Genomic DNA, 27,567 nt, shown 5'->3' on the forward strand with positions numbered 1-27,567 from the left:
TGGCCACGCCCCGCGCCGTCACGTGACCGTGGAAGCGCCGGTTCCGGTGTAGGCGGAGGATTCTTCCTGTGTGGAGGCGGCAGATCCCGAAGGTACCTGTGATTCCACGCCAGCTCCGTCCGTGGTGCGGTAACTATGGCAGCCGACTGCGAGGGAAGCGAGCCCGGGCCTGTGGCCGAGATAGCTGTTGGAGAGGAAGGTAGGTGCGGGTCAGGGAGCCCGGATTGCCTCCTCTGTGGTGCCGACGGGAGTCAGTTCCATCCCAAGTCTCTCACGTGTGTTAGGCCATGGAGAAAGTGACTTGTTTTAGTGGATGTAACTTCTTACATTGAGCCATGCAGTTTTCTTTAAGGGGACGAATGCCGCTGTGGAGGGCAGAGGACAACTGTGGGAGGAAGAAGTTGCTCTGAGTTCTCCAGGCTAGCTGGCCAGTGAGGGAGCATTGCGGTGGCTGTCCTGTCTCGGCTTTTCGTCTCCCTGATAATGTGCTTGAGATTACAGATGCATGCAACCATAGCTTTTTAGGTAGGTCTCTGGGGGAGTTCGACGGACTTACCAGATAGGTGGCTCGTATCCTATTTTATGCCTCTCTTATCTCTTCACTCTACTCAGCAGCAAAAGGGACACTTCCTTACGTAAAAATTCTTTAATAACGTGTATTGTACTTAGAATCCAGACTAAAATCCAAGGTTCAGACCATGGCCTGCACAAACCTTTGATTGGGGTCTGTTGATGTCTCTAAGCAGCAGCTCTTAAGTTTGTTGGTCCTTTAGTTAAATTAAACTGTTTAATTAGCCATAAAAATGTAACATGCTTTCTTATGGCATTTTCATGCATACTTGACCTTGGTTGACCCCCCCTCCTTACATCGTACTGCTTTCACGCAGCTCCCAGCCTCATCTCCATAGTTTGCACCCTTCCGTCTCCAACATTGTTAAAATCTGTGTTTATTATAATTTCAACCCATCCACTTGGTTTCTTTCTCTGTCTCAGAAGAAAGAAAAAATCCTCTAAGGGTGTGTGTGTGTGTTTGTGTGTGTTGGCCTGGAACTCACAGTGGATCTGCCTGCCTCTGCCTCCCAAGTGCCGAGACTAAGCCCAGCTTTTATAGATAGCCACGTGTTCATGGACGGGAAGGCTGATTTCCTTTCCTTGCCGTTGTGAGTAGAGCAGCATTGAACGTGGGTGTGTGACCAACCTTGTAGTAGGATAGAGTCCTCTGTGTACAGGAGTGGCACAGCAGGATCATTTTGTAGTCCTGTTTTAGTATTTTGAGAGCCTCCACGCTAATTTTCAAGCAGCTGCCTCCGTGGGCCCCCATATCAGTAGTGAATAAGCATTCTTGCCTTCCCTACAGTCTTGGTAATATATATTGTCCTTTGTTTTCCTGATAATAGCCATTCTGACTGGGGTGAGATGAACTCTCAGTGGTTTTAATTTGCATTTCTCTAATGGCTAAATATGCTTTATAAAATATTAATGGGCCCTTTTTTTTTTTTTTTTCCTGTGAGCATTGTCCGTTCCTCAGTTCATTGGACAGTTTTGGTGGTGGTGTGTGTGTATGTATAATTTTGCAGTTCTAATGTAGTCTAGATATTAACCTCTGGTCTGAAGTACAGCTGGAAACTATTTTTTGGCTTTTCGAGACAGGATTTCTCTCTGTAGCCCTGGCTGTTCTGAAACTTGCTCTGTAGCCCAGGCTGGCCTCAAACTCAGAGATCCACCTGCCTCTGCCTCCCGAGTACTGGGACTAAAAGTGTGGGCCACTACAGCCCAGCTGTGGAAAAGACTTTCACCCTTTCTGAAGGTTGTTTGTTCACTCTGCTAATAGTTTCTTTTGCTGTGTAAACTTTTCAATGTCACTCAACCCCACATGTCCATTTGGGGGGCTGTTTCCTGTTCTAATCAGTATCTTTCCCCTTCCCCCTACCTTTCATGTACCCAGCCATCTTATTCTTCAGGTAAAGTGTGTAAGCACCTGAGACCTTGCTACAACCAACTGGTCTGGAACATTCTCTGTGATTTCCCCCACCATTAGATGTTTTATAACACAGCATCCTAATTCTGTCATTATAACTTGTCTTTCATACTTGCTTATCTAAGAACTGAGAGCCTTTTTTTTTTAATTGCTAACAGCATGTGCAGGGACTGAGGGTATAGGCCAGTGGTGGAGAGCTTGTCTTGTTTGTTTATTCAAGGCCCTAGGTTCAATTCCCAGCACCAGAAACAGCGGAAAAGAAAGTGTTGGCCTTAGGTACTGGCTGAAGTGAGGAAAGGAATTGGAGATGTTTATTTTCCAGCCTGAAAAATGAGGTATAAATTGGTGTGCAGGGTTTTGAGTCCAGTGGAACCTATTTCAGCCCCTTTTTACATGACCCGGGGTCCTAAAGTCCTGGACACTCTGCAGACACCAGAAGTCGACCTGAGACAGTGACTCTGAATTCGTTGTCCGATGCCAGTGAAGATTCAAGTCACAGACTCTTCTCAGAGTGTGTGCAAAGTGGAAGCACGCTTTATTAGGGGAAAAAAATATAGAAAAGTGAGAAACTGAGGAAAAGGGAGGGTGGGAGTTGTTTTCTAGAGAGGACACGCTGTTGAGTTCGTTTTTTTTTTTTTCCTAGGGCCGTGGCCATGACTGGACAAAGGCTGGGGTAATCGCTATTGAAATTGGTTGGATTTTGGGACTATCATGGGCTGAACCCATGGAGAGCCTACACATGCCCTCTGGCCTACCCAGGGAGGTGATCACACTGTTCAGCACTGCCCACTCAGGGGTGGTTGAAGTGCCCCCCCCCCACACCCCCTACCCGGGTTATGTTTGATTTTGGCGTTAGTGATCCACCTGACTGCTTGTTAGCTGTTGGTTTCTTGCTGGTGTTACGCCCTTCTGAGGTAGCTGCAATTGTTCTCAGTAAACTCCTTGTTTGTGGAGTAATCTGGAGGTCTCTGCTGAACAGGTGGGGGCGTCTTGTTAGAAGACACCCTCACTACCAATTTACTCTGTTACAACTAGCTGCTTTAGAAGCAAGAGTGTAAAAAAGGATAGTCATGCCTCACATTGCCAGCTACAGGTGCTCCTGTTTGTGTTCCTCAATCCCTTAGACCAGGCCATGTTAACCTTTAACGTTTCTTTTAACCCAAGCCTTTGTTCTCACTGCAACGTATGTGAGCAACTTGGCAGGTTTTTTTTTTTAGAGACCCTTCTCCCTTACTGCTTAAGACTGTTGGGAGCAAGGTTGGGTTTTCATCCAAATAGATGGCATGTAGGTATGAGAGTGGGATGGGAAAGAACGTATCAAGCATACAGCCAAGCAAGAGGAGGCATTAATTTGCTTATTTTTGCAGCATTCACATACCATAAAACCCACTGTTTTGTTTTTTTTTTTTTTTTTTTTTTTTGGTTTTTCGAGACAGGGTTTCTCTGTGTAGCCTTGGCCATCCTGGACTCACTTTGTAGACCAGGCTGGCCTCGAACTCACAACAATCCGCCTGCCTCTGCCTCCCGAGTGCTGGGATTAAAGGCGTGCGCCACCACGCCCGGCTAAAACCCACTGTTTTAAAATGTGTAAGGAATGGGTTTTAGTGTGTTCCCTAGACTGTCCGACTGTGTGTTCCTGTCATTCCAAATCATCATTATTCCGCAAAGTAACCCAGTAACATCAGCAGCCACTCCCTATTTCCCTTTTGTCCTGGCTCCAGGTAACCTCTCATCGCCATGTCCGTAGTTTTCTTATTCTGGACATTTCCTTTAAGAGGAGTCATGTGGTATGTGTGGTGTTTAGTGTCTGGCTTCTTTCCCATAACGCGTTCAAGGTATCATACATGCTGACGTATGCAGGCGTGTTGATCTACTGCATTTTGTTTATCCATTCACCAATTGGTGGGTGTTGGAATTATTTCTACTTTTAACAAATTAGTAACAAACATTATTAGTAGACAGCACACCTGTTAGCATTTGTGTGTGTGTGTGTGTGTGTGTGTGTGTGTTTGTATGTATGTGGACATGCTTTTAGTTTTCATAGAGGTATCGATCTAAAAGTAGAATTGCTGGGTTATTGATAACTGGGTCCTTAGTCTGAAGTTATAAGTAGGAGTAAAAAAAAAAAAAAAAAAAAAAAAAAAAAACTGATGGAAGGCGGGGCGTAGTGGCGCACACCTTTGATCCCAGCACTCGGGAGGCAGAGGCAGGTGGCTCGCTGTGGGTTCGAGGCCAGCCTGGTCTACAAAGTGAATCCAGGACAGCCAAGGATACTCAGAGAAATCCTGTCTCAAAAAAACAAAAAAATAAAAAATAAAATAAGATAAACTGATGGAAATATGGACCTGCCTCATAGAAAAATGTAGCCTGGGACCCTCTGAATTTGATAAGCTGTGACCATATATGGTGGGGGAGGATGTCCCCTTCTGTCACAGACCTAGGGGAGGGGAATAGGGTGAAAGCAAGGGGATAACAATTCAGATGTAATCTGAATAAATTAATTAAAAAATTAAATTAAAATAAAAAAGAAAAATGTAGCCTGTACACACATTTTTGCAGATAGCCTTCAACTTCATAGCAAATTCTCTTTTTAGAACTTTGGACCTCATTTTAAACTGTCACCTCCAGAAACATTAATTAAGGATGACATACACTTATATTATAAAGTAGGCAAAATCCTTCCTTAAGAGAGGGCTTTGCCTTCGATTAGACAAAGCCAAAGGGAACAAACGATTTTTTTTTTTTTTTAAAGAATGCACGTATAGCTGAGCATGGTGGCGCATGCTTGTCCTCCCAGCCCTCTGGGAGGCAGAGGCAGGCAGATCTCCGTGAGTTCCAGGACAGCCTGGTCTACAAAGTGAGTCCAAGAGAGCCAAAGCTACACAGAGAAACCCTATCTCGAAAAAACTAATAATAATAAAAAAGAATGTGAATATCACATAAACGCAAGCAGAAAGGCAAGTATATTTAGTATGAAGATGAATGCCATGGACGCCCTAGAAAGTTGTTTTTGTTGTTGTTTTAACTTATCACCATTTTGAAATCAGGAAACATTTGGTATTCGTCATAAATAGAGACTTCTGTGTACAGTGTGGCAGAAGACAACCTTACCTTAAAACAGCTTTAAATGTTACCAGCTTTGGGAGCAAGGGGCGTAGATTTTTGGGGAGGGGGTTATGGTGGAAATTATGCTCACAGGGCAGGATGACATTAGTCAGGATATGAATGTACACATCCAGAGCTTTGGAAACCGAAAGGAGAAGGAACTACCTGTCTGGCTAGACACACAAGCTAGAGTCATCTGGAAGGAGGGAACCTGAACTGAGGAAATTCCTCCAGAAGACCCTGCTGTAAGGCAGTTTCTTAATTAGTGATTGATGGGGGAGGGCACAGACCTTTGTGGGTGGTGCCATCCCTGGGCTGGTGGTCCTGGGTTCTACAAGGAAGCAGGCTGAGCAAGCTATGGGGAGCAAGCCAGGAGGAACACCCCTCCGTGGCCTCTGCATCCGCTCCTGCCTCCAGGTTCCTGCCCTGCTTGAGTTCCTGTCCTGACTTCCTTCAGTGATGGACTGTGATGTGGAAGTGTAAGCCAAACTCCTTCCCAGCATGCCGTTGGGAATGGTGTTTCACCTCAGCAGTAGTAACCCCAACTAAGACACTACGACAAAACAGATTTGTCCATGCTTTGTGGAGTAACTTCTTGAAGTTTAATATAGTTTGGATATGGGAATAAGTGGAAGAGGTGACGAAGTGACAGTGGGAAGACTAAAGAGCCCAGGGCAGAGGGCTGGGGACTGCAGAGACTGGTTTTTATAAGAGTGGAGGTGGTCACAGAGTGCAGGAGAAAAGAAGGAAATTTCCTGTTGAGTCCATAGAAAAAGCAGAGTGAAAACATAAATGTTGAGGTGGTGAGGGGGGAAGTCATGGGTTTGGGGCTTCTCAGAACAACAGCACAGTACCACAGAAACGAGGATGTGCAGACGACTCAGGGGCGCTGAGAGTCAGGCTTGGAATGGTTGCTCGAGGGGGCCGGGGGTAAGTTAGAACACAGCTAACTGGGTGAGCTGGCCCGGTGCAGGAAAGGCCAGTAAGGAGAGCACGAGCCTGGAAATGTTCATGTTGTGCTCAATGGAGCATTAGTCCAAAGCTTTATAAGGCTGGCTGCCTTCAACACGTAGTACCACTTTGCAGCCTGCATGTTAGGATGCCTTTCATTTTTCAGGCTGAATAACACTCAGTAGTGGACATCAGAGCGCCTCCCACCATTAGCTGTTAGGACAGTGCTGCTGGATGCAGGGGTGCAAAGATATGTTCCAGGTTTTACCATTGACTGTCAATAATAATAATAATAACAATAATAATAAGAAGAAAAACAGAATAACTAGTTTGCTTTCAGGTGTAGAAAATCTGCTTAGAAGCATCTGGAGTTAGCTCAGAATATTTTAGGGGAGATTTTGAAGGTACTATGAAGCATTTGGAACCAGGATTCGTATTTGAGATTCCATTCTTTCTAGTGTGTCAGCCTGATTTATAATGCAGATTTACTTTTCCTTGTTTTAAGTTGAAAAACCAGTATTACTTTTGAATTTGTAAGTTTCCATTTTGGGCCAGTTTTGGGGGCTTATGTGTGTGTGTGTACATTCGTTTATTCGCTTCTGTGAGCACATGTGTGCACGCTGGTGTAGAGGTGGAGGTCTGAAATTTTGCGGGGCTTCTTCCTCCATGAGTCCCTACTTGCTGTGTGAGTGAGTCAGGTTAGCCAGCTCGCTCAGGGTAGTCCCCGCCTCTGTGGCTCTGGGCTGGGATGTTTCTGGGGACTTGCATACCTGGCCAACTGTTCAAGCACTAAGTTACCTTTTCAGGAGAACTTTCTTAGTTTTTATTGACATTTCAAAGTAATACATACAAAATGAAAAAAAAAAAAAAGTCTTTGTACAAGTTTCTTCTCTGCTCCTTAGTGCTAATACAGCACTTTGTTTGCTTCTGTTTTAGACAGGGACTCACTGTGTAGCCCAGGTGTTTAGAGAATTCCCGTCATCACTCTTTCTTTCCTGAGTGCAGGGATTACAGGCACGTGTCCACTGTGCACAGCCCCGAGTCACTCGTTTGGTTAGATGTGGCTCTCTGAATGTTTAGACCTGGCTTACATGGTAATTGCTTTTTGTCCTAATAGCTCCCGTTCTAATGGTTTAAACTTAACACACATGTGTAATAGTTGTCAGATTGAAGAGACTGCCGTACATGTATGTAGTTCAGAAGTCTCCCAATGCCAGGGGTTTTTGGTTTGGTTTGGTTTGATTTGGTTAAATCTTGTTGTGTTAGCCGGGCATGGTGGTGCACGCCTTTAATCCCAGCACTACATAGGCAGAGGCAGACATATCTCTGAATTTGAGGCCAGCCTGGTCTACAAAGTGAGTCCGGGACAGCCAAGGCTACACAGAGAAGCCTTGTCTTGAAAAAACAAAAACAAATCTTGTTGTGTTACTCTGGAGAGTTCTATAGTGTAACTTTTATGACACCTTCTGCACATTTTTTTATTCTTTATAATTTTCTATTTGTATTTTCTAATATGAGAGAGAAATCATTTTTAATTTCAGGATTTTTGTTATTTTTTATCAGTATTTGGAGGGCCTTCTGGAAATCTGGTAAATGTTCTTTATTCTCACCTTATTCTAAGTTTTAGATGCAAATCCAAAACAGATATTAATTACTAAAGACATAACCGAGACATTCGGTTTCAAAGTATCATACGCTCTGTGTGATTTTTTTTTTCTTATTAATTACTGAAAAGAGCATTTCACTCCCCCGTCGCCCCCCCGGCCCCTGAGACTGTTTCTCTGTGTAGCCTTGGCAGTCCTAGACTCACTTTGTAGACCAGGCTAGCCTCAAACTTAGTGATCCGCCTGCCTGCCTCTGCCTCTCGGGTTCTGGGATTAAAGGCGTGTGCCACTACGCCCGCCTGGCGCATTTCACTCTTTTATGACATTTCAACTGTCCCTGAAGAATCAATACTAACGAGACTGCAATAAATAGACTAAATATGCTGGGCTTATTTTCTGTTGTTTTATTGACTATGCTGTGTGTTAGGGGTTGGTCGGGGGCTCTGTGTGTACAAATGCTGAGTTCTGGGCCTGAGATCTGGTTGCAGTCTGGATGAGGGCATTATCACACTCTGATGGAGGTGTGTAAACTTTGCTCCTCAGTTATCTTTGATTGGTTAATAAAGAAGCTGGACAGCCAATTGTGGGCAGGGGAGATAGCGAGGAGGTCCTGGGGTCTCAGGTAGGGACCACAAAGGGGGGGAAAAAGAAAAAGAGAGAGGACACTACCACCATGAGGAACTGACCTGATGGACCAGAAATAGCCCAATCACGGCCATTTTGGCAAGTAACTTGAGGCATGTGGCTCGGAAGTAGCCAGACTAGCTTAGTGGATTAGTATAAATGGATATCTGCCCAGTTATTGAGTTTAAAGTTTATTAATAATTAAAATAGTAATTACTTATTTGGGAGCTACAGCGGGTGAATGGAAAAGCCCCCCACCCCCAAATATGAATTACACAACAGCTACATTTGAAGGGCAATTAGGCGATTGGACCACTTCCCGATTGGTAACCTGTTTCTTCCCTGCAGGTTCTAAGCCCTCTAGTTAGAAAGCCCTGCTTGCAGGTTTGGGCTCAATTACATTTATCCTTTAGAGGCTGTTGAGGTTACTTCAGAATCTCTGCAGCTCTTTGCAGATATTCTTGGCATGTAATGACTGGGTCTATCCCTAGGCTATTTAGTTAATCACTGTAGCCTTACACTCTTCTCTAAAGGAAGTCTTAAGACTTAAACTTGCTAGTTTAATGGTCCAGTTCATTGTTGATTAAACAATCAGAAGCTAAATGAGTTTTATCTCACAGCCAACTGATTGTTTATTTCATTGTAGGCCCGAAATTCTGTAATATCCGCTAGTTTTCTTTTATGGTAACCATCTGATTGCTTTTTTTTTTTTTTTAAACGCGCATTTAATAGCACTTTTCATTCATTTGGCAAATTACTGTTATGTATACCAGTCACCAGACCAGATGCTTTCTCAGCGGAGTTTGCTTTGGGTGGTGTTCCATTAAGTCATCTCTGGGGTATCTGAGATTTAGACCATAGCAATAAAGGCATTTAAAAAGAATCCAACATGTAAATTTCCTTGAAACTATTTTGTCAAAACAGTGTTCTTGTGTTAGTTATGTCTGAGTATGTATTTGGAGAAGAGGAGCTGGCTGTATCATCCAAGTGTGATGTGTTTGTGGGGCGTTCCAAAGTGTGGTTTGAGAGAAAGGGAGTAGTAAGCCAGCCCTACCCTGGAAGCACCAGTACATCTCATTGTCTCTGCCCTTTAAGGTTCTAGAAATGTAAAGGTCAAAGGGTGAATGTTTTACCACATTAGAACTGAGAATTGCTAAGGTGAGTCAGACCAGCCGTGATGTGTCCAGTCTGAGCCACAAAGTGTTACAACAGGAGAGTAAAGCTGTCTCTGAAAGTGTCCTTGCCTGAAGCAGCAAGGTGTCCCTCCAGCTATGAGCTATGGCCAGCAGTGGAGTCTTGACTATAAAGGATAACTGTCATACCAAAAAAAAAGGGGGGGGGGCTAGAAGTTTGCTTGCTGGTGGAGTGGCACAGAGGTGAACATCTTGCATTCTTTTGGCAGATTGTGCAATTGTCTTTTGTTTCTCATCTCGGCTGTCAAGTCTGTTTTCCAGGCAAAACAGGTTAAAGGAGGGGAGGAGAACAAGGGTCAAAATACTAAATCAGGATCTATGCAATACGTAAATAAATGTGAACACACATGTGTATGTTCACACACACAGGTATGATTCTTTGTCACCCCTGCCTGCAAAGGAATCTGAGAATTGTTTAACCATGATCCTCATGCAGAGTTCTGTTGATAAGAAGGCGGGTGGGGGCTGTAACTCAGTGGTGGAGTGTTTACCCAGCAAGCACTGGGGCCTGAGTTCAATACCCAGAACTGAAAAGGATAATTAAAACTTCAGCAATTGGAGAATAGATATTGGGTAGTCTCTATTGCAGGCATAGCATACTCCCATTCCCTGCCCCCCAAATATGTGTGGACTGTTACCTGCGAGTGGGTCTTGAGATTTCCTAGATCTGTATCTTTTCAGGTCCTAGTCTCTATGCTGACCAGAGTTTTGTCAGCGTGACACAAACTGAGGTCATCATCAGAAAAAAGGGAGCCTCAGGTGACAAAAGGCCTTTGTTAGATTGGCCTGTAGACAAGTCTGTGAGGCATTTTCTTGAGTAGTGATAATGTGGGAGGGCCTAGCCCGCTGTGGGTGAAGCCGCCCCTGGCCAGGAGGTCCTGCACTGCATTAAGAAAGCAAACCCAGCAAACGGAGCAAGCCAGTGAGCAGCAGCATTCCTCTGTGGCCTGTACTTCCATTCCTTCTTCCAGGTTTCTGTCCTGAGTTCTAGCCCTGACTTCCCGCAATGAGGGACTGTGGAAGCAAAATAAACCCTTTCCTCCCCAAGTGGCTTTTGGACACAGTATTTATCACAGAGATAGAAAGAAAGATAGGACATATTCATTCTCTCTCCCTCTCTCTCTCTCCCTCCTTCCATCCCTCCCTCCCTCCCTCCTTCCCTCCCGCCCTCTCTCCCTCTTTCTCCCTTCTTCCCGACCTCTGCCTCTCAAGTTTTCAGCCTTCTCTAGGCTTGCAATCAGACCTGAACAGTCTATTTGTCATTGGAAAGTTCATTTACATCTGAGTTTCTATTTTATCTGTTGACAATGGAAATAAAATATTGTCTCTGTTTTATAGGCTTCTTAGAAGAGCAGATGGGCACTGTAAATATATGCTATTATGATGATGGTGTTCAAAGCCACATTTTTTATCTCCCCAACAAAACAATGGCCGCATATGACTTCTCTTTATGGCAGAGGCCTCAGTCTGCCTTCTGGCTGCACTGTCCTCCCAGCCCACCCCTCTGCTTGAAGTGCTCGTTGATAGCGTTCCTGCTGCCCTAGCTCCTCCATCACTGCCTTCCTCATTGCCACCTGCTGTTGTTTAGAACATCACGTTCCTGCCTGGCTTTAGTAATAACTGTGGGTCAGCTCACACTTCTATACTTCTCTATGCAGCTCTTACTTTGGGTTATGGTGTATACAGTATGCTGTGTGGCTGCTGTGCCGTAATTTGGTAAGTATTTGAGGAACATTAGGCATCTACACTTTTATCTGCCGTAGTGTGGTATCAATTTGCATCTATTTGTATGTTATATATAATATATATATGCATCTATATGAAGCATTTGATTTATTTGGTTAGAGTAATTTCTAGGCTTTGAGTTATTAAGATGTGGACAGTTCTTTGCGGCTTTGGCTTCATTAGTGCACGTAAGCATAGAGTGTAAGTATATCATTTCGTTGTTGTTGTTGCTGCTGCTGCTGTTTAAGAAGGGTCTCCCTGTGCAGCCTCGGCCAGCCTGGAGCTGTACCTGCATGTGTCTCCTGAGTGATGGGACCTTCCTTTCAAATGTTGAGCACTGAGCCCAGGGTCTTCCTCTTGCTAGGCAACCAGTCCACCCTGATATACACCTCTATTATATACCTTTTTTTTTTTTTTTTTTTTTGTGGTGATCAAAAAATGCCACTTTGGCGTATTGGTTGCTTGGAGTTAAAAGCATTTGGAAAATAGCAGGTACAGGAAAGGACCTTGACTTTCCTTTTTCTTCCTAAAACCAGCAAGTAAGACTCCTGCTGGAAAGGTATCTTCCTGTACTAAAGGAAAGGGAGGAAAAAGGAAGTCATTCTTGCAACCGGAGGTGGCAGTCAACACTGAGAAGGCTGGATAGCAAACTTGTTCCGTCCCTGTTACCTTTCGGTCACTTTTTTTTTTAACACCGCCCTAGCCCGGACTCCTTTTTCTAGTCCCATTTTCATAGCTCACTTCTCTGTCCTACCTGCTGTATGAGCATCGGGCGCTGAGTCCTTTTTTCCTCTGAGAGCTCCTAGGCACATGCAAAGTGTACTAGATAAAATCTGAATGCTTTTCTCATGGTAACTTACCATGTCATTTCTAACCAAAGACCCGTAGAGTGGAAAAGAAATTTCACCTTTTCTATAACAATCTAACAAAACCTTAAAAGTACACTATTGGTGGCAGTGGTGGGGTGTACATGTGGGTGGAGACCAGAGGAGGATAAACATGTCTTGCTTGCCGCCTCTCCGCCTTCATCATCCAAGACAAATGAGACAGCTCAGTGAACCTGGACCCAGGCTACCGCATGCACGCTCACACAGGTGGCCACACCTAACTTCTTATTGGGATCTGAGCTCAGATTCTCATTCCAATGCATCAGGCACTCTTACCACTGAGCCATCTCTCCAGCACTTCAAAAATATACTTTTTTTAAAAAATGTGACTTGCTGGGCTGTGCTGTGATGTGGACTATACCACCCACAGATGCCACATAATGCACTAATGACAAGTTTATTGCTTGGGAAGGCCCTACTCTCCTGTCCTGAGTGAGGCGTGCTGCAGGACAGGTGGGGGCACATAGAGTTCACGAAGGCTCCTCATGGTCGAAGTACAGTCTCCTGGACCCAGAGCAAGTTTTGTTTAAAACTGAAGCAGTTGTGGCTTTAGTTGCACTAGGGAATGGAATGTTCTTGACATGGAGTGTTATTTGAGTGTCCTGCCTGTCATGGTGACAGTCTAGCTGGTAGCCCCAGGGGGGACTGTTCTATCAACAGTACCCTTTTTAAGGCAACTGGACACAATTGAAGGGTTGGGCAGGTATTGGTAGTGGGTGGATTGACTGTTGCCTATAGCTTTGCTCATTTAAAGCATTGAATGTTGCTTGTGATAAAGAACCTAACTTAAAATCAACTTTCTGAATAGCATTTCCACACCCATCCAACTGCCCTGAAGGGCAACTGAAAGTAAAGGCAGAAACATTTATTCCTGGTCCCAACTCTTCGGCCTTTCCTCTGAACACCCACACTGTTTTCATCCCTGGCAGAGGTCAGGGTGCTTAGGTGTCAGCTGCTGAGACCTCAGCTTGGAGACAGATCCCAGGGTGTAGGCCTCCCTGGGAAGGAGCAGTTTTGACTGTCTTTAAAAATGAGCCTTGCCGGACGTGGTGGCGCACGCCTTTAATCCCAGCACTCGGGAGGCAGAGGCAGGCAGATCGCTGTGAATTCGAGACCAGCCTGGTCTACAAAGTGAGTCCAGGATGGCCAAGGCTACACAGAGAAACCCTGTCTTGAAAAACCAAAAAAATAATAAATAAATAAATAAATAAATAAATAAAAATGAGCCTTACAGGAGGATCTGTGTGACCTCAAGGCCAGCCTGGTCTACATAGTAAGAGCTCTAGGACAGCACGGATGATGTAGAAAGATCACCTTAAAAATGAGGAGGAGAAGGAAGGGGGAGAGGGAGCCTTACTTTGGGACAGACACAGATTACGAAAGTTGTTCTGTGCCCTTCCTAACTCCTCTCTATTAGCTTAGGAGGTTGGGTGGCAAAGGAATTGGGATTCTTCATCAGAGATTTTGAGCATCACAAATACAACGTCTGAGCATCAGAGCCAAGAGTGGGAAGCTGCCCTAACTGTCCACACTTGCATGTCTCTAAACAGAAACTTCCCTGCTGGAACAGTTACTCCCTGGTGGGATGGTTGTCTGCCATGTAAAATGCCCTGGGAAGGAGAGAGGGGATGGATGGATGATGGAGTGGGTGGATGGATGCATGGGTGACGGAGTGGGTGGGTGCTGACTAGTGTCAACTTCACAGACAAACTAAAGTTATATGAAAGGAGGAAGCCTCCATAAGATCTACCTGTAGGGCATTTTCTTAATTAGAGATTGATGGAGGAGGGCCCATCCCATTGTGGGGGTGGTGCCATCCCTGGCTGATGGTTCTGGGTTCTATAAGAAAGCAGGCTGAGGAAGCTGTGGGGAGCAAACCAGTAAGCAGCACCCCTCCATGGCCTCTGCATCAGCTCCTGCCTCTAGGGTCCTGCCCTGTATGAGTTCTTGTTGTGACTTCCTTCAAGGATGGACAGTGCTGTGGACGTGTAAACTGAATTAACCCTTTCCTCCCTAACTTGCTTTTTGGTCAGTGTTTTGTTACAGCAATAGTAACCCTAAGCCAGCCAGCAGGATGAAGAGGGAAGATAGAATAAATGAGAGAATAGAGCCGGGAACAGTGGTGCCTGCCTGTAATCCTCGCTCTTAGGGAGGCAGAGGCAGGAGGATCTCTGAGGTCAAGGCCAGCCTGGTCTACAAAGCTAGTCCAGGACAGCTGAGGATACACAGAGAGACCCTGCCTTGAAAAACAGAGGGAGAGAGAGGGAGACAGACAGACAGACAGAATATGAATATGAGAGTAATAGAATGTCCATTCCAAAATTAAAGTTATACTGTTTTGAGATGGAGACTCATAGCCCAGGCTGGCTTCAAACACTCTATGTAGCCAAGGATGGCCTTGAACTTAGGATTCTCCTGCTCACCTCCAGAGTGCTAGGGTTATAATTCTGTGAAATCTGAGTGCTCAGTGCATCATAATTTGGTATCTCTTAACTGTTCACAAGTGTACTAAAACCAAGGGTGACCATGAGTTGCTATTTCATGTATAGTCAGGCTGGCCTGGAACGTAGCATGCAGCCCAGCCTGGCCTCACCCTCCTGGTCCTCTTGCCTCTGCTCCCAAATGCTGGGATTACAGTCTTGTGCCACCATCCCAGCTGTGTCTGTTAGTTTAGAAGCTGCAATAGAAAGCAGTCGCCTCCCAGTACTCAGGAGACAGAGGCAGGTGGATCTCTGTGAATTCGAGGCCAGCCTGGTCTACAAAGCAAGTCTGACATAGCTAAGGCTACACAGAGACACCCTGTCTCAAAAAAACCAAAAGAAAAAGAAAGTAGTCTCCACTTTCCTGACTGATCGCTGTGGCTGTGCCTGTTTGGTTTAAGTGTGTCATGTAGCAAGCACAGTCACTGAAGATTCCAGAAACTCTGCCTGTTCTAAAGGAGTTCTCTCTCATCAGCAGTTTTTACTTAACTTTCTTTTTAAGAACTGTCACGTCCCCAAAATTTCATTGTTTTTAATTTTAAGTAGTTAGAAAGCCTTTTGAAAAACTAAACTTTACTATTAGCATTGAAGACTATAAATATTTATCAACATTTAAATTTTAATATGAAAATAAATCACTTAAAAGAAGAGTTGAAGAATTATGCTGGCGGCCGTTGTGCCTCACGCCTGCAGTTTGGAAGGCTGGGGCAAGGGATCTCCGTGAGTTCTAGGCCAGCCTGAGCTACTCTGTGAGTTGCAGGCCATCCTGGACTCCAGCATGAGGCCCTGCACCCCCACCCCCAAAAAACAAAAAGCAAGAATTCAGGCCTTTGAGGCCAAATATTTATCTAAGCAGTGAGAGTGCACTGCAGTTGTATGGGAAGACTTGCCAGAACAGAAGCAGCATTAGCCGTTCTCTCCTCATCCTGCAGGAAGTAGCTACACAGTTCTCTGCCACTGTCCCCTAACGTCCCATTCTTCTCTCTCCCTAGGTGAGCGAGTCAAACCTTTCACGCCAGAGAAAGCCAAAGAAATTGTAATGTCTTTGCAGCAGCCTGCAGTCTTCTGTAACATGGTTTTTGATTGGCCAGCGCGACACTGGACTGCAGAGCACCTCTCTGAGGTCTTGCGGGGCAAGCAGATACGGTTCCGAATGGGCCTGAGAAGCACAGACACAGGTAAGGCGATCACCACGGCGGCCCCTCCTCAGTAGCACCCCATGTTCTCAGCAGGGCTCACCCCAGGTCTAGGCAGTCCTTTATGCCTTTTGACCACTCACTGCACTGACAGGAAAATGTTACAGGAAAGTATGGGAAGATAGTTTGACCTCAGACAGGTTTGTTCCCCCTTGTTCAAACCGTTGGGTTTAAACACCCACACAAAATGCAGATCTGCACATTCGTGTATTCAACATCTTGCTAGACGTTATTGTGGCTGATCGAGCATGGTCGACAATAAATATGTTAATGAGCCCCAGTCCACTGAACTTGTGCCCCAGTCCACTGAAAAATACACTAATAATACAGAGCTACAATGTGATAATGCACTAACAGCCACAATATAGCACCATAGTCCCTTCCCCTGTGGCTCAGCTGGAGCACAATCAACGTGTGCGGCTTCAGGCTGCCTACAGCACTTAGTCTTGGTTATAATTTCATCTCTTAATAGTCTGCTAGACCTTTACTGTATCTCATATGTGTGAAATGTGTGTTTTGTTTCTGTGTGTTTGTATGTACGCAAGGTATCACTGAACTACACCTCTGCTCCTGCATTAAAAACAAACAAACAAAGCCTGGCCGTGCTGCCCAGGCTGGTCTTCACCTCCGCCCATTGTCATCCTGTATAGTTGGGGCTATAGCCACATGATGCGCTGCACTGTTTTGTTTTTATTTCTGTTGTTGTTTTGCTTTCTTTAGTATTAATATATGACTTGCCTATTTGCCATTTTTTTTTCCAGATCATTTTGAAATTTTTGACACTTTTGCCCTCTTATCAGATAAAGTGATTATCATTCTCTCTGAAAAGTCCTTATTATAAAGGACAGAAAGAGTATGTTTCTAACCTAAAGATATCCCTAGCTGGGATCTGCATTTCAGTATAAGTAACTGGTCCTATAGAAACTCAGCGAGCATTGCAGAAAAGTAGTCTATACAGATCTATTAATAGCCTAAGAGGACAAGAACATTTCCCAGGTTCCTTCCAGCAGCTCCCAGCTCTTTTCTCCTGTCCTGGCCTTGTAGGATATATCCGGCAGTTTGCTTTTGGTGTCTAGAGCCATTTTGGACTCCCGAGACAGAACAGAATTACGTCTCATTCTAACCACGGACTTGATTGCTTAGTTATTTTTAAGTGAAATGCAAGACCAGTGCAATAACTTAAAATCAGGTTACATGTTTTCCTTTTTGATTCTATGCAACAAATCTGTCACAGATGTGTCTATTACTGACTTGAAGAGAACTACAAAGCATGGTGTCTTCATCCCTGCTTAGACCCGGACACCACAGTGCCGCTGGGAACTAGTGAACATTTGCTGAGAGTGGGTCACCTAACTGTGCCCTAATCTGCTTATCTCCCTCCTAGGGTGGCAAGACTGTTTTTCATACTTAAGTCTAAGAGGAGTTTTTCCAAAGTCTCTCTGCAGTTGTGAGAACCCACTCTTGAGTTTTTAGTAAAGGTAGTTTAGTCCTTTTTCAACAATTGAAATAAAATTCTTATAACATAAAGTGTAGCATTTAACCATTCAAAGGTATCCAGGCCAACAGTGGTTAGCATTTTCACAGACTGTACAGCCTACTCTGTAGTTCCTGAATGAGTTCATTATCCCATGATGAAGGCTGATGCCCCAGCAACACCAGCTTACTTCCATGTAGCCATTCAGGATGTCATAATAATGGAGGCACAGAAGAGTTGGCCCGTGTCCGGTTTCTTTCACATAGACTGCTTTCAAGGTTCATCTGTAAAGGAGTATAAATTGAACGCCTCTAACCTGAAATGCTTCAGAGTCTGAATTTTTAAGCACCAGCACAATGCTACTACTGGAAAATTCTTTACCTGATCTCACAAGGCAAAATGTATAACCTTTAGCCTAAAGTTGTATAGTAATACCACCTTTAGCCTACGTTTTCCTAAGGAAGATATGAAGTAGAAATGAATTTCATAGTAGCCTTGGGTTCAATCCACAAAATCACTCATTCTGTAGATGCAAATATTCCAAAATCCCGAAAAATACAAAATAAAAAGTAAACCACTTCTGAGCCCACGCTTTTCAGATAAGGGCTCTCTGCTGGTGTGTCTCAGCACTGGGTTATCTTTCTCACCACGTGACATTCTATAGGTATGGATGTGTGCGTCCTGTTTGCTCTTTGGTACCTGGAAATGCAAGGGTTTTTCCTGCACTATTTTCCTACTATGATAATATTCCCATGGACATCTGAGCACAGCTTTTAGAGTGGAGCTGTGTTTTTATTTCTCGTGAATATACAGAGCTGGCAGGAAAATAGCCGAGTCAGTGGTATGCTTCTTAACCTTTTGAGAAACCGTTTTACGAATGATCATTGCATTTTACATTCCCACCAGCTATGTGGGAGGGTTCCAGTTTTCCACCTCCTTGCCAGCACTTCCCCTCCCCCTGCCTCCCCCTCTCTTTTCAGTTGCAGCCATGCTGTTGCATGCAAGGCCGTAATCCAACGTGGCTCTTACTGGCCTTCTTCTGCGACTAATGATGTCAGGTGGCTTTGTGGTTGTGTTAGCCAATAGCAATGTATGAACACATCTTTGTTTGCTTTCTGGTGGAGGCTTTAATTGTTGAGTTCAGAGAGCTCTTTATATATTCTAGAGCTTAAGCCCTTGTGAGGTGTGTAACTTGGCAAGATTTTCTCCTGGATTATCCTGATACTTTGTTCCTTTAAAAATTATTTCTTTGGGGTGATATGATGGCTCAGTAGTAAAGCATTGCCACCAAGCTTGAGCCCTGAGTTCTATCCCTGGGAATGTACTGATGGAAGGAGAGAAGTTGCCCCTGTCCTCCACGCGTGTGTGTTTGTGTGTGTGTGTGTGTGTGTGTGTGTGTACACACACACACACACACACACACACACAGAGTAATGTTTGAAAACATTACGTCTCTTTAGTATATATGTTCCCACAGACAGCATAGGATTATGGCACAAAAGAGCTGTCTACACTCTGACTTACTGTGTGACCTTGGGCAGGTCAATTAGCTATTTTCTATGTTAGAAATATTTTCAAAATTAAGTGACTGCACCAGTGTGGTGGCACATGCCTTTTTTCCCAGCACTTAGGAGGTAGATCCCTGTGAGGGTTTTTTGTCGTTGTTGTTTTGATTTGTTTTGTTTATTTTTTGAGACAGGGTTTCTCTGTCTAACAGCTCTGGCTGTCCTAAACTTGCTTTGTAGGCCAGGCTGGCCTTGAACTCACAGAGATCCACCTGCTTCTGGTTCTGTAGGAGCCAGAAGAGGACATCAGATCCCCTGGATCTGTAGTTACAAGTCATTGTGAGCTGCCATGTGGGTGCTGGGAATCGTACCCAGATCCTCTGGAAGAGCAGAGTGTTCTTAACCACCGAGCATCTCTCCATCCTGCCCTGTTCGTACATAACTGGTCATGTTTAAATACTAAGCTTGAATTGAGTTTCACAGGCTGCTTTTTTTCCTCTCAGCATATTCAGAGGAACAACTCATGACATTAAATATGACTTTTAAATGGCTCCTTAAGGGTCTATCTTATGACAATAACATAATCTATTTAAGATATCCCTGTTTGCTGTGTTTAGATGGGTTGGGGGGTAGCTAGATGCTTTCCCACTCCTGTGTTAGGCCCTGGGTTCAGTCGGTGCTGAGCAGGGGAAGGTGAGCTGCTTCTAAGTTGCTTGCAGGTTTTAAATGTACATGCTTGTCCAACTGTCTGGCTATTCCCCTAGGATAGATTCCTAGAAGGAAGCCACTGGGTCCAAGGGTGTGCAAATTAGCAACAGCAGCAGCAGTCACTCCCTGTGAGGCTTCTTGCACCAGAGACCTGAGTCACGCTGGGGTCTTGTGACCTGCACGCTAAATACCTGGCAACTACCTGCTGCTCCGTCTCTACAGCCGCCCTCTGGCTGGCGTCATTCTTCAGTGTCACGCCCAGACATTGCAGTCAGCCTTGTTCCTGGTCATAGTTGCTCCACTCAGGCCCTGTCCTCACCTCCCAGGCCACTCCTTACTGAAATCTCCTCCCTCTGAGGTCTTTTTGCTGGAAGGACAAGGGCCTTATCTCATCCTGGTTCTGCATCCATTAGACATCCTTCCACTTGTGCAGTGGCAAGATGAGAGGCTTTGGATGCGTAGATGATAGATGAACAGAGACAGTGCTTCCATGTCTGTGTCTTTCAAAACCAAACAAATTATCTTTTTAAAAATCTGGTAGGTGAAAGGGTAGTGTTTAGTGTTGTAATTAGCATTTTTGCTAGTGATGTTGAATTTAAGTTCGTATTTATCAGTAATTCCTGCTTTTTCCTTTGACTGTTTCTATTAGGACTTCAGGAGTTTGGTTTTGTTTTATTTACTTTGTTTTCAGACAGGATTTTTTCTGTGTAACAGCTCTGGCTGTCCTCTGTAGATCATGCTGGCCTTGAACTCACAGAGATCTGCTTGCCCCTGCCTTCTGAGTGCTGGGATTACAGGTGTGCGCCACCCCCTGGCGGTTTATTTACTGGTTAAGACAATTCTTTATATTATACTACATGTGTGCTTTCTTTTTTTATAATCAAATCAGCTAGTGCTCTACAAACATTTATTCTCGTTTGTTTCATTTTAGAAATTTTTTTCTCTTAAAACAGACTAATACTTTCCTCTGACAGCTTACTGATGGTGTTGGCTGCAGCTCTTTCAAATGGTGAAGCTGGGAAGACCTGCTCCAGCACCACGCACTAGACAATCATTTTAAGCTGTGCTGGCTCTGGCAGTGCCCTCTAGTGTGCTGCTGTGTGCTCTTGTGTCTTCTAGCATCTGTTTAAGACCAAACTAGCCTTAAACCGTGGTAATCCTCCTGCCTCAGCCTCCGCAGGGATTATAAGCATGCACCATCACACTAGATGTATTTATAGTTTTAACAGATATCAGTTGTATATATTTTATGCAGTATGTGACATTTCTGCATATGTATACATTACATACCAAAATGTTGATGATTTCTGTGACCTTGAAGACCAAATTCACAATCCTTACATCTAGTTCTTTTGAAGTTCATTGTTTTCCTGCTGTGTGGTACACCAGACCATCCCAGTCTAACTGCAGCTTACTCCCTGTACCACTCCTCCCTGCCCTCCTGGCTTCTGGGAACCACTATCTGCTCTGATCTTCGTTACTCCTCTTTCCTTGGTACCTACAGACTTTATAGTTACACAGAGCACTTACTTTAAAGGAACTCTTCTGGTATGAGGCAGCGGCAGGCGGATCTCTGTGAGTTCAGGCCTGGCCTGGGCTACGTAGTGAGTTCCAGGACAACCAAGGCTGCATAACGAGACCCTGTATTAAAAGACCAAGAGAGGGGGGAGGGGGCATGTGGTGGCATACACCTTTAGTCCCAGCTGTTCTCTCTAAGTTCGAGGCCAGCCTGGTCTACAGAGCCAGTGCCAGGACTGCTCAGAAATCCTGTCTCAAAAAAAAAAAAAGAAAAGAAACCCATCTGGTGTGTGTTTGTTTGTGTGTGTGCACGTGTGTACACACATGCGTGCATCTGTGTGATGCCTTCACATGAATAAGCATCTACATGAGTCATACATGTGGAGACCAGAGCAGAGTGTTGAGTACAGCCACTCTCTGCCTTAGTGCCTCGATGCCATGTCTTTTCACTGAACTGAAAGTATACCACTGGGGCCTGGAGAGATGGCTCAGAGGTTAAGAGCACCAGCTGCTCTTCCAGAGGTCCTGAGTTCAATTCCCAGCAACCACATGGTGGCTCACAACCATCTATAATGAGATCTGATGCCCTCCTCTGGTGGTCAGGAAGAACACTGTGTACTAATAGTTAAAACAAATGAATGAATCTAAAAAAGAAAGTTCACCATTGGGCCAGGGAGCTCTGCAGCCCCACCTGTCTCTGCTTCCCAGCACTAGGTGTGCGGACATGTACACAGAACGCCTGGTTCTGTGTGGTTTTGGGGAGCTGAACTCAGGCCCTGTGTGCAGGATAAGCACCATTGCCCACTGAGTGATCCCAGACTCTGTCCCTTGCTGAGATTTAAATGAAAATTTAATAATCTCTAAAAGTTCATTTTGATAAGAAGTTACCATTGTTTGTTGTAAAATTGTATCTTTCTACATAAAAACAAGTCTGTTAGCAAAAAAGATTTACAGCTTGGCATGGTGGCCCACATCTTTAATCCCAGCACTTGGGAGCCAGAGGCAGGTGGATTGCTGTGAGTTCCAGGCTAGCCTGGTCTAAAGTGAGTCCAGGATAGCCAAGGCTACACAGAGAGACCCTGTCTCGAAAAACCAAAAAACAAACAAGCAAGCAAGATGTGTAATTATCCTTCATTTACACCATATATATAATGGGGGAGTTGAGACAGGGTCTCTAACTAGCCTCATGTTGTTGCTGTTGTTGTTTTGATTAGTACATAGATAAAAGCTATTTACCTCTATGTTGTTTTGTATTTTCTTTTTATTTATTTATTTATTTATTTATTATGTATACAGTACTCTGCCTGCATGCATACTTGCACACCAGCAGAGGCCATCAGATCACATTACAGATGGTTATGAGCCACCCTGTGGTTGCTGCAAATTGAACTCAGGACCTCTGGAAGAGCAGCGCCTGGTTTTGTATTTTCTATTTTTAACTAATACACAAAAACCATAAAAATTTTCCACGTTAATAGGTACCCTGTTCAGCATATGTAGACGCTGCTAATATGTAAGTCAATTGAGCATGTTTATCTCTCCGAATGTCTATCAGTTCTTTGTGGTGAAAACTTGCAGAATCCTTTCTCCTAGCTCTTTGAAATGTTTAATACATTATAATTACCTATAGTCACATCATGGTTTTTTTTGTTTTGTTTTTTTGAGACAGGGTCTCTCTGTGTAGCCTTGACTGTCCTGGACTCGCTTTGTAGACCAGGCTGGCCTCGAACTCACAGCGATCCGCCTGCCTCTGCCTCCCAAGTGCTGGGATTAAAGGCGTGCACCACCACGCCCGCTTACAGCATGGTTTTTAACCTTTTTTTTTTTCCCCCCCTTATTAAAGCCAGACATAGTTGCACACGCCTTTACTCCCAGCATTTAGGAGGCAGAGGTAGCCTGATCTCTGAGTTTGAGGCCAACCTGGTCTACACAGTAAGGCTCTGTCTCCAAAAACAAAAACAGAATACCTCCCTGAGTTTATTTTAGGATACAGAGAGTGAATAGCAGGTAGGTCCGTGAACCATTTGAATCGTGTTTGTTTGTCAAGATGAGTGCTCGCTGGCAGTGCTGTACTCAGCTGGCAGCAGCAACTACCATTTTAGAAACAGTGCCAAACTTGTGTAGGTCTGGAAGGAGAGGAGCCACTGGAAGTCCTGTGCAGGGTTACGCTCCATTCATTCTTTCCAGCTTGTAAAGTGCTGAAATTCTGAAATGGAAAAGTGGTTGCCTACACACACACACACACACACACACACACACACACACACACACACACACACACACACACACACACACCCACACACACACACACACACCCACCCACCCACCTTTGTTTTAGGTTTAAAAGCAAGCCCACTTTGTACTTTGCTGGAAATCTTGGTCTGTGGTCGCAGCTTTTTGCCTAGTACTTGGCAGTTACTGTTTGAAAGCTGGAGCTGCCCAGACTCTAAAACATAAATTTTAAGACCCAGAATGATACCGTTAGAAAGGAGTAATCCCACTGCAAAGCACAGAGCAGAGGGAGCAAGCGGGCTGCCAGGGGAGAAATCAGCACGGCTTTGTGTTGCTGCCACTCCACCAGAGTGGAAAGATTCTGTTTAGAAATCATCCTGGAAGTGAAAAGATCTGTCATTTCCATCCATTCTGTTCGTTTTCATTTTCCCCTGGCTGCAACAAGTCTCAAGTGGAATTTTTACATTTTTAGATTTTGATTTTTAACATGCAGAATTCGCCGTGACGGGAAGTGAAGTCCTCTAATGAGGCCAAATCCTGAAGACGACAGTGCAGATTTGCTGGTGGTAAACGCCACCACCGAAATGCTCTGTCCTGTTCATTCCTCCCCAGGACCAGCTTACTCAGTTAAGGGCTTCATTGCTAGTCAGGTGGATTGAATTATGCGAAGAGAAACTCCTGTGCTTGCAGGAGAGTTTGCCATAAGGATTAGAAACTGCTCCCATTCTCAGCCTCATGGAGTTTTCTTGCTACATACAAATTTGTCAATATCGATTCTGTTTATTCTTGGTTTTATCTTGAATTCTTGAGCATGCCAATGCTATTAAGAGCTGGTATGTATCAGTGGCCTACTGCTTGCCAGGCACTGTTAAGTGCTTCATGAAAGTTCTCAAAATTGAAATGGCTTCTTTGTTTGTTTTGGAGGGGTTTTTGTTGTTGTTATTTTCTATTTGTTTGTTGGAATGTTTTTTAAGTATATAGATTTTTATCTTTTAGATCAACATGGCCTGCTGGAGTTTCCCCCACTTCACAAAGTCGTGACAAATTGATGTGGTAGACAGATGAGATGACATTCGGCCCTCTTCTGTTCCATCTCTGTGCTGTGGTGGTTTCAAAAAAACCAAGGAAGGGATAAAGATGATTAGCTAATCTGAACGGCTGAGGAAGGAGGGAAAGCTGATTGGATACTCCTAATAAATCAAGAAGGAGGAGAGACCTCGAAGTTTTTTAAAGAAGAGCTTGAGTACCCTGTGTTGACTCCTTTAATTCTGAAAAAGTGCCTAGTCAACACTCGAATGAATCCGAAGGGACTAATAATAGTGCCTGGCGTTTGCTGAGCATGCGCGTGCCAGGCTCTGTGCTGCCCTCCCGCCTGAAAGGGCCGCATGCTCTGCAGAGGAGCTCATGATTAGTTCCTAAATGTTAACGTCCCTGCCATCATTTAAAACACTCTGCAGCCTGCAGAAGATTTCCTGTCACTTGTTGTAGTCACAACTCCTTGGCATGAGACGACTAAGAACAAGCTAAGGCACACAGACCATAGACTTCCACTGATCAGCTGCCAGCCGTGATGCCCTTTCCTCTCCAGCATGTGTGTGGCACAGTAATTACATGGGTCTGCAAGTTCTCTGTCATTCTAGTTAAGGCTGCTTTCACATTGCTGCCATCAAGCACCAGACAAACAGCTTAAGGGAGCAAGCAGGTCTTTATTTTGGCTCCTGGTTTAAAGGGGTACAGCGTGGTGGGGGAGGGGGTGTGATGACACGCCCTTTAATCTCAGTGCTCAGGAGGCAGAGGCAGGTGGCTCTCTTAAGTTCCAGGACAGCCTGGTGAGTAGACTTCCAGGACAGCCAGAACTGTGCAGAGAGACCCTGTCTCAGAAGAAGCAGGAGGAGGGCTGGAGCGCATCCTGGCTTGGTCTGTGGTGATAGTCGTCTGCCACATGGCTTGTTTTCATCATAGGGGCATCATAAAGCAGATGCCGCAGGCAGGAGCTGGCCTGGGCTGGGTAGTAATCTTCTAGCCGTGTCCTTTAGCCCTACATCTGTGCACTGGACCCGTGTCCAAAGGCTTCACAGCTGTCTTAGTTAGGGTGTCTGTTGCATAGCACGGCAGCTCCTCCTCCTCCTCCTCCTCCTCCTCCTCCTCCTCTTCTTCTTCTTCTTCTTTTTTCAACATCATCAGTACATTTTATTCCTCAGGGCATTACACGCTATCTTTTCCTGGAGCAGGTCAGTGCATCGAGTTCTGTTTCTGTGGAAAATGTGCACCTTCAAAACGACATGACCGTCTGCCCCTCTGGTAGGGCCACCACGGGCACAGGAAACGGTTCCTCCATCGCACATGTAACTGGGGGCTGGCTTACAGTCTCAGGTTTAGTCTGTTATCATCATGGCGGGAAGCATGGCGGCCTGCAGGCAGACGTGGTGCTGGAGAAGGAGCTGAGAGTTCTACATCCGGATGGGCAGGAAGCACTAAGAGAGAGACACTGGGCCTAGTTTGGATATCTGGAACCTCAAAACCAACCCCAAGAGACACACTTCCTCCAAGAAGGCCACACCTCCTAGTAATGCCACTTCCTGTGGGCCAAGGGGGCAGTTTGCATTCAAATCACCACAGCAGCCTCCTAAAACAATGTCCTGGTTTGCTTTCTGCTGCTCTCATAAGCAGTTCTCCAGCTGGGGACCAGGGATTCAAACACATTTTCCTGTGGGGACGTTTCACATTCAAGCCATAGCATAGGGTCTTGCTTTTTAGCCCAGGCTGGAAGCATCTTGCTAATCACAAATTATGTGTTTAGGGAATGATTTTCAGGCAACTGAGTTTAAGAGTAAGTGAGCAGACATTAAATTAAATTGACATTGTCCGGTGATTCTAAGGAGCTCTGATTGTAAATATGGACTGCAAAGCAGAGATTTCCCAAAAGCCATTTATTGCCTTAAGGTTTTTTTTTTTTTTTAATTTATTTAAATTTTCTTTTTATTCTTAAGCTTTTCGAGCATAGGATCACTTTACACTTAAAAATTCCTATGGATTAGTGTATATATGTGGAGTAATATACATGTATATGTAAAAAATAAAACAAAACCAAAAAAATTTCCTACGGACCCCAGTGGTGTTCTGTCTGTCTGTCTGTCTGTCTGCTTGCCTGCCTGTCTCTGTCTCTCCCCCTCCCCTTACCTTATTGAACACAGTGAGGACCCCTGTGAGACAGGCTCTCTCTCGTCATACTTACCTTATTTAAAACAATGATACTTAGCATGTGAAACCTAAGAAACAGAAGCACAGCTGGGCGGCATTATGGTGCAGGCCTTTTAGTTTGAAGGCTGAAGCAAGTGGATCTCTATGAGTTTGAGGCCCACCTGGTCTGCATGGGGAGTCATAGGCCAGCCAAAGCTACATAGAGAGACCCTGTCTCACACACAAACAACGAGAAACACCTGTCCAGCAAGTGTCCGAGTAGTGACACCCACACATCACTTTTGGCCTGGGTTTGAGCAGGTGCCGTCTGTCACTGCAGCCGGGAGATGGCTCTTGGTACTCATCAGACCTTGGCCTGGCTTTCTCTGGCTCTCCATGCTGTTCATGTCCAGAGTGAGTCTTCTTTCCTAGGTTAAACATGTCTGAAAGTGTTTCCATGAGAGAGGGAGGAGGGAAGGGGGAGAAGGGGAGGGAGAGGGTTCCCCAACAGTGGAAAACTGGGTCATACTATAATGAAGGTGGTCTTTTACCCTTCCATACCCCCCTCTTTTATTCCTGTCCCTTCCTTCGCTTTCCTTTTCCTGTCTCCCCATACCCCACTTTTCATTGTGTAGCCTCAAACCCAAGATCCTCCCGCCCCAGCCTTCATTCCGTGCTGGGCTGCTGGGGGGCTGGCCTGTAGGGCAGCCATTAGTCTGAAGAACAGGATCATCACTCCTTTTGTTTTCTTGTGAGCGATGTAAGTTATTATTGACCAAGTACAAAATTCATTTTTAAATATTGGTGAATGGTATTTTGGTCAAATTTACCTTCAGAGAGACAGTATTTAGACACTGCTTATTAATAAAGATCTCAAGGTGTGTTCTCTTCCATTGCAGTGCCTCAGTTTGAAACCTCATGCAGTTACGTGGACGCTACACTTGAGGAGTTTTTGACCTGGAACTGTGACCAGTCTAGCACCTCTGGACCCTTTAAAGATTATGATCATTCCAAATTCTGGGCTTACGCTGACTATAAATATTTTGTCACTCTATTTGAAGACAAGACAGATGTCTTCCAGGTGAGTTACACATTCTTTTTAGTCTTGGTAAGAATTTGCTCCTTGGAAGGATCCTACATTAGAGGTTTTGGGCCCCTTCTCTCTTCACTGCCTTTTCTCATTTAAGTAGTCACCTGAGACCCGACT

At 44.8% G+C, this 27,567-nt stretch overlaps 1 protein-coding gene across 1 annotated transcript in view; it reads left to right on the forward strand.

The window, feature by feature from the left end:
* The first annotated feature begins 46 nt into the window (after positions 1–46).
* Hspbap1 (HSPB1 associated protein 1) overlaps positions 47–27,567 on the forward strand; it is a 44,098-nt gene continuing 16,577 nt past the window's right edge. Inside the window, exons 1-3 of the mRNA XM_051149867.1 lie at positions 47–199; positions 15,540–15,725; positions 27,260–27,441. Of these exons, the coding sequence (XP_051005824.1) occupies positions 136–199; positions 15,540–15,725; positions 27,260–27,441 (432 nt within the window). The 5' untranslated portion in view covers positions 47–135. The remainder of the gene's footprint in view (positions 200–15,539; positions 15,726–27,259; positions 27,442–27,567) is intronic.

This window comes from Acomys russatus, chromosome 8 (genome assembly GCF_903995435.1).
Source record: "Acomys russatus chromosome 8, mAcoRus1.1, whole genome shotgun sequence".
NCBI classification, from domain to species: Eukaryota; Metazoa; Chordata; class Mammalia; order Rodentia; family Muridae; genus Acomys; species Acomys russatus.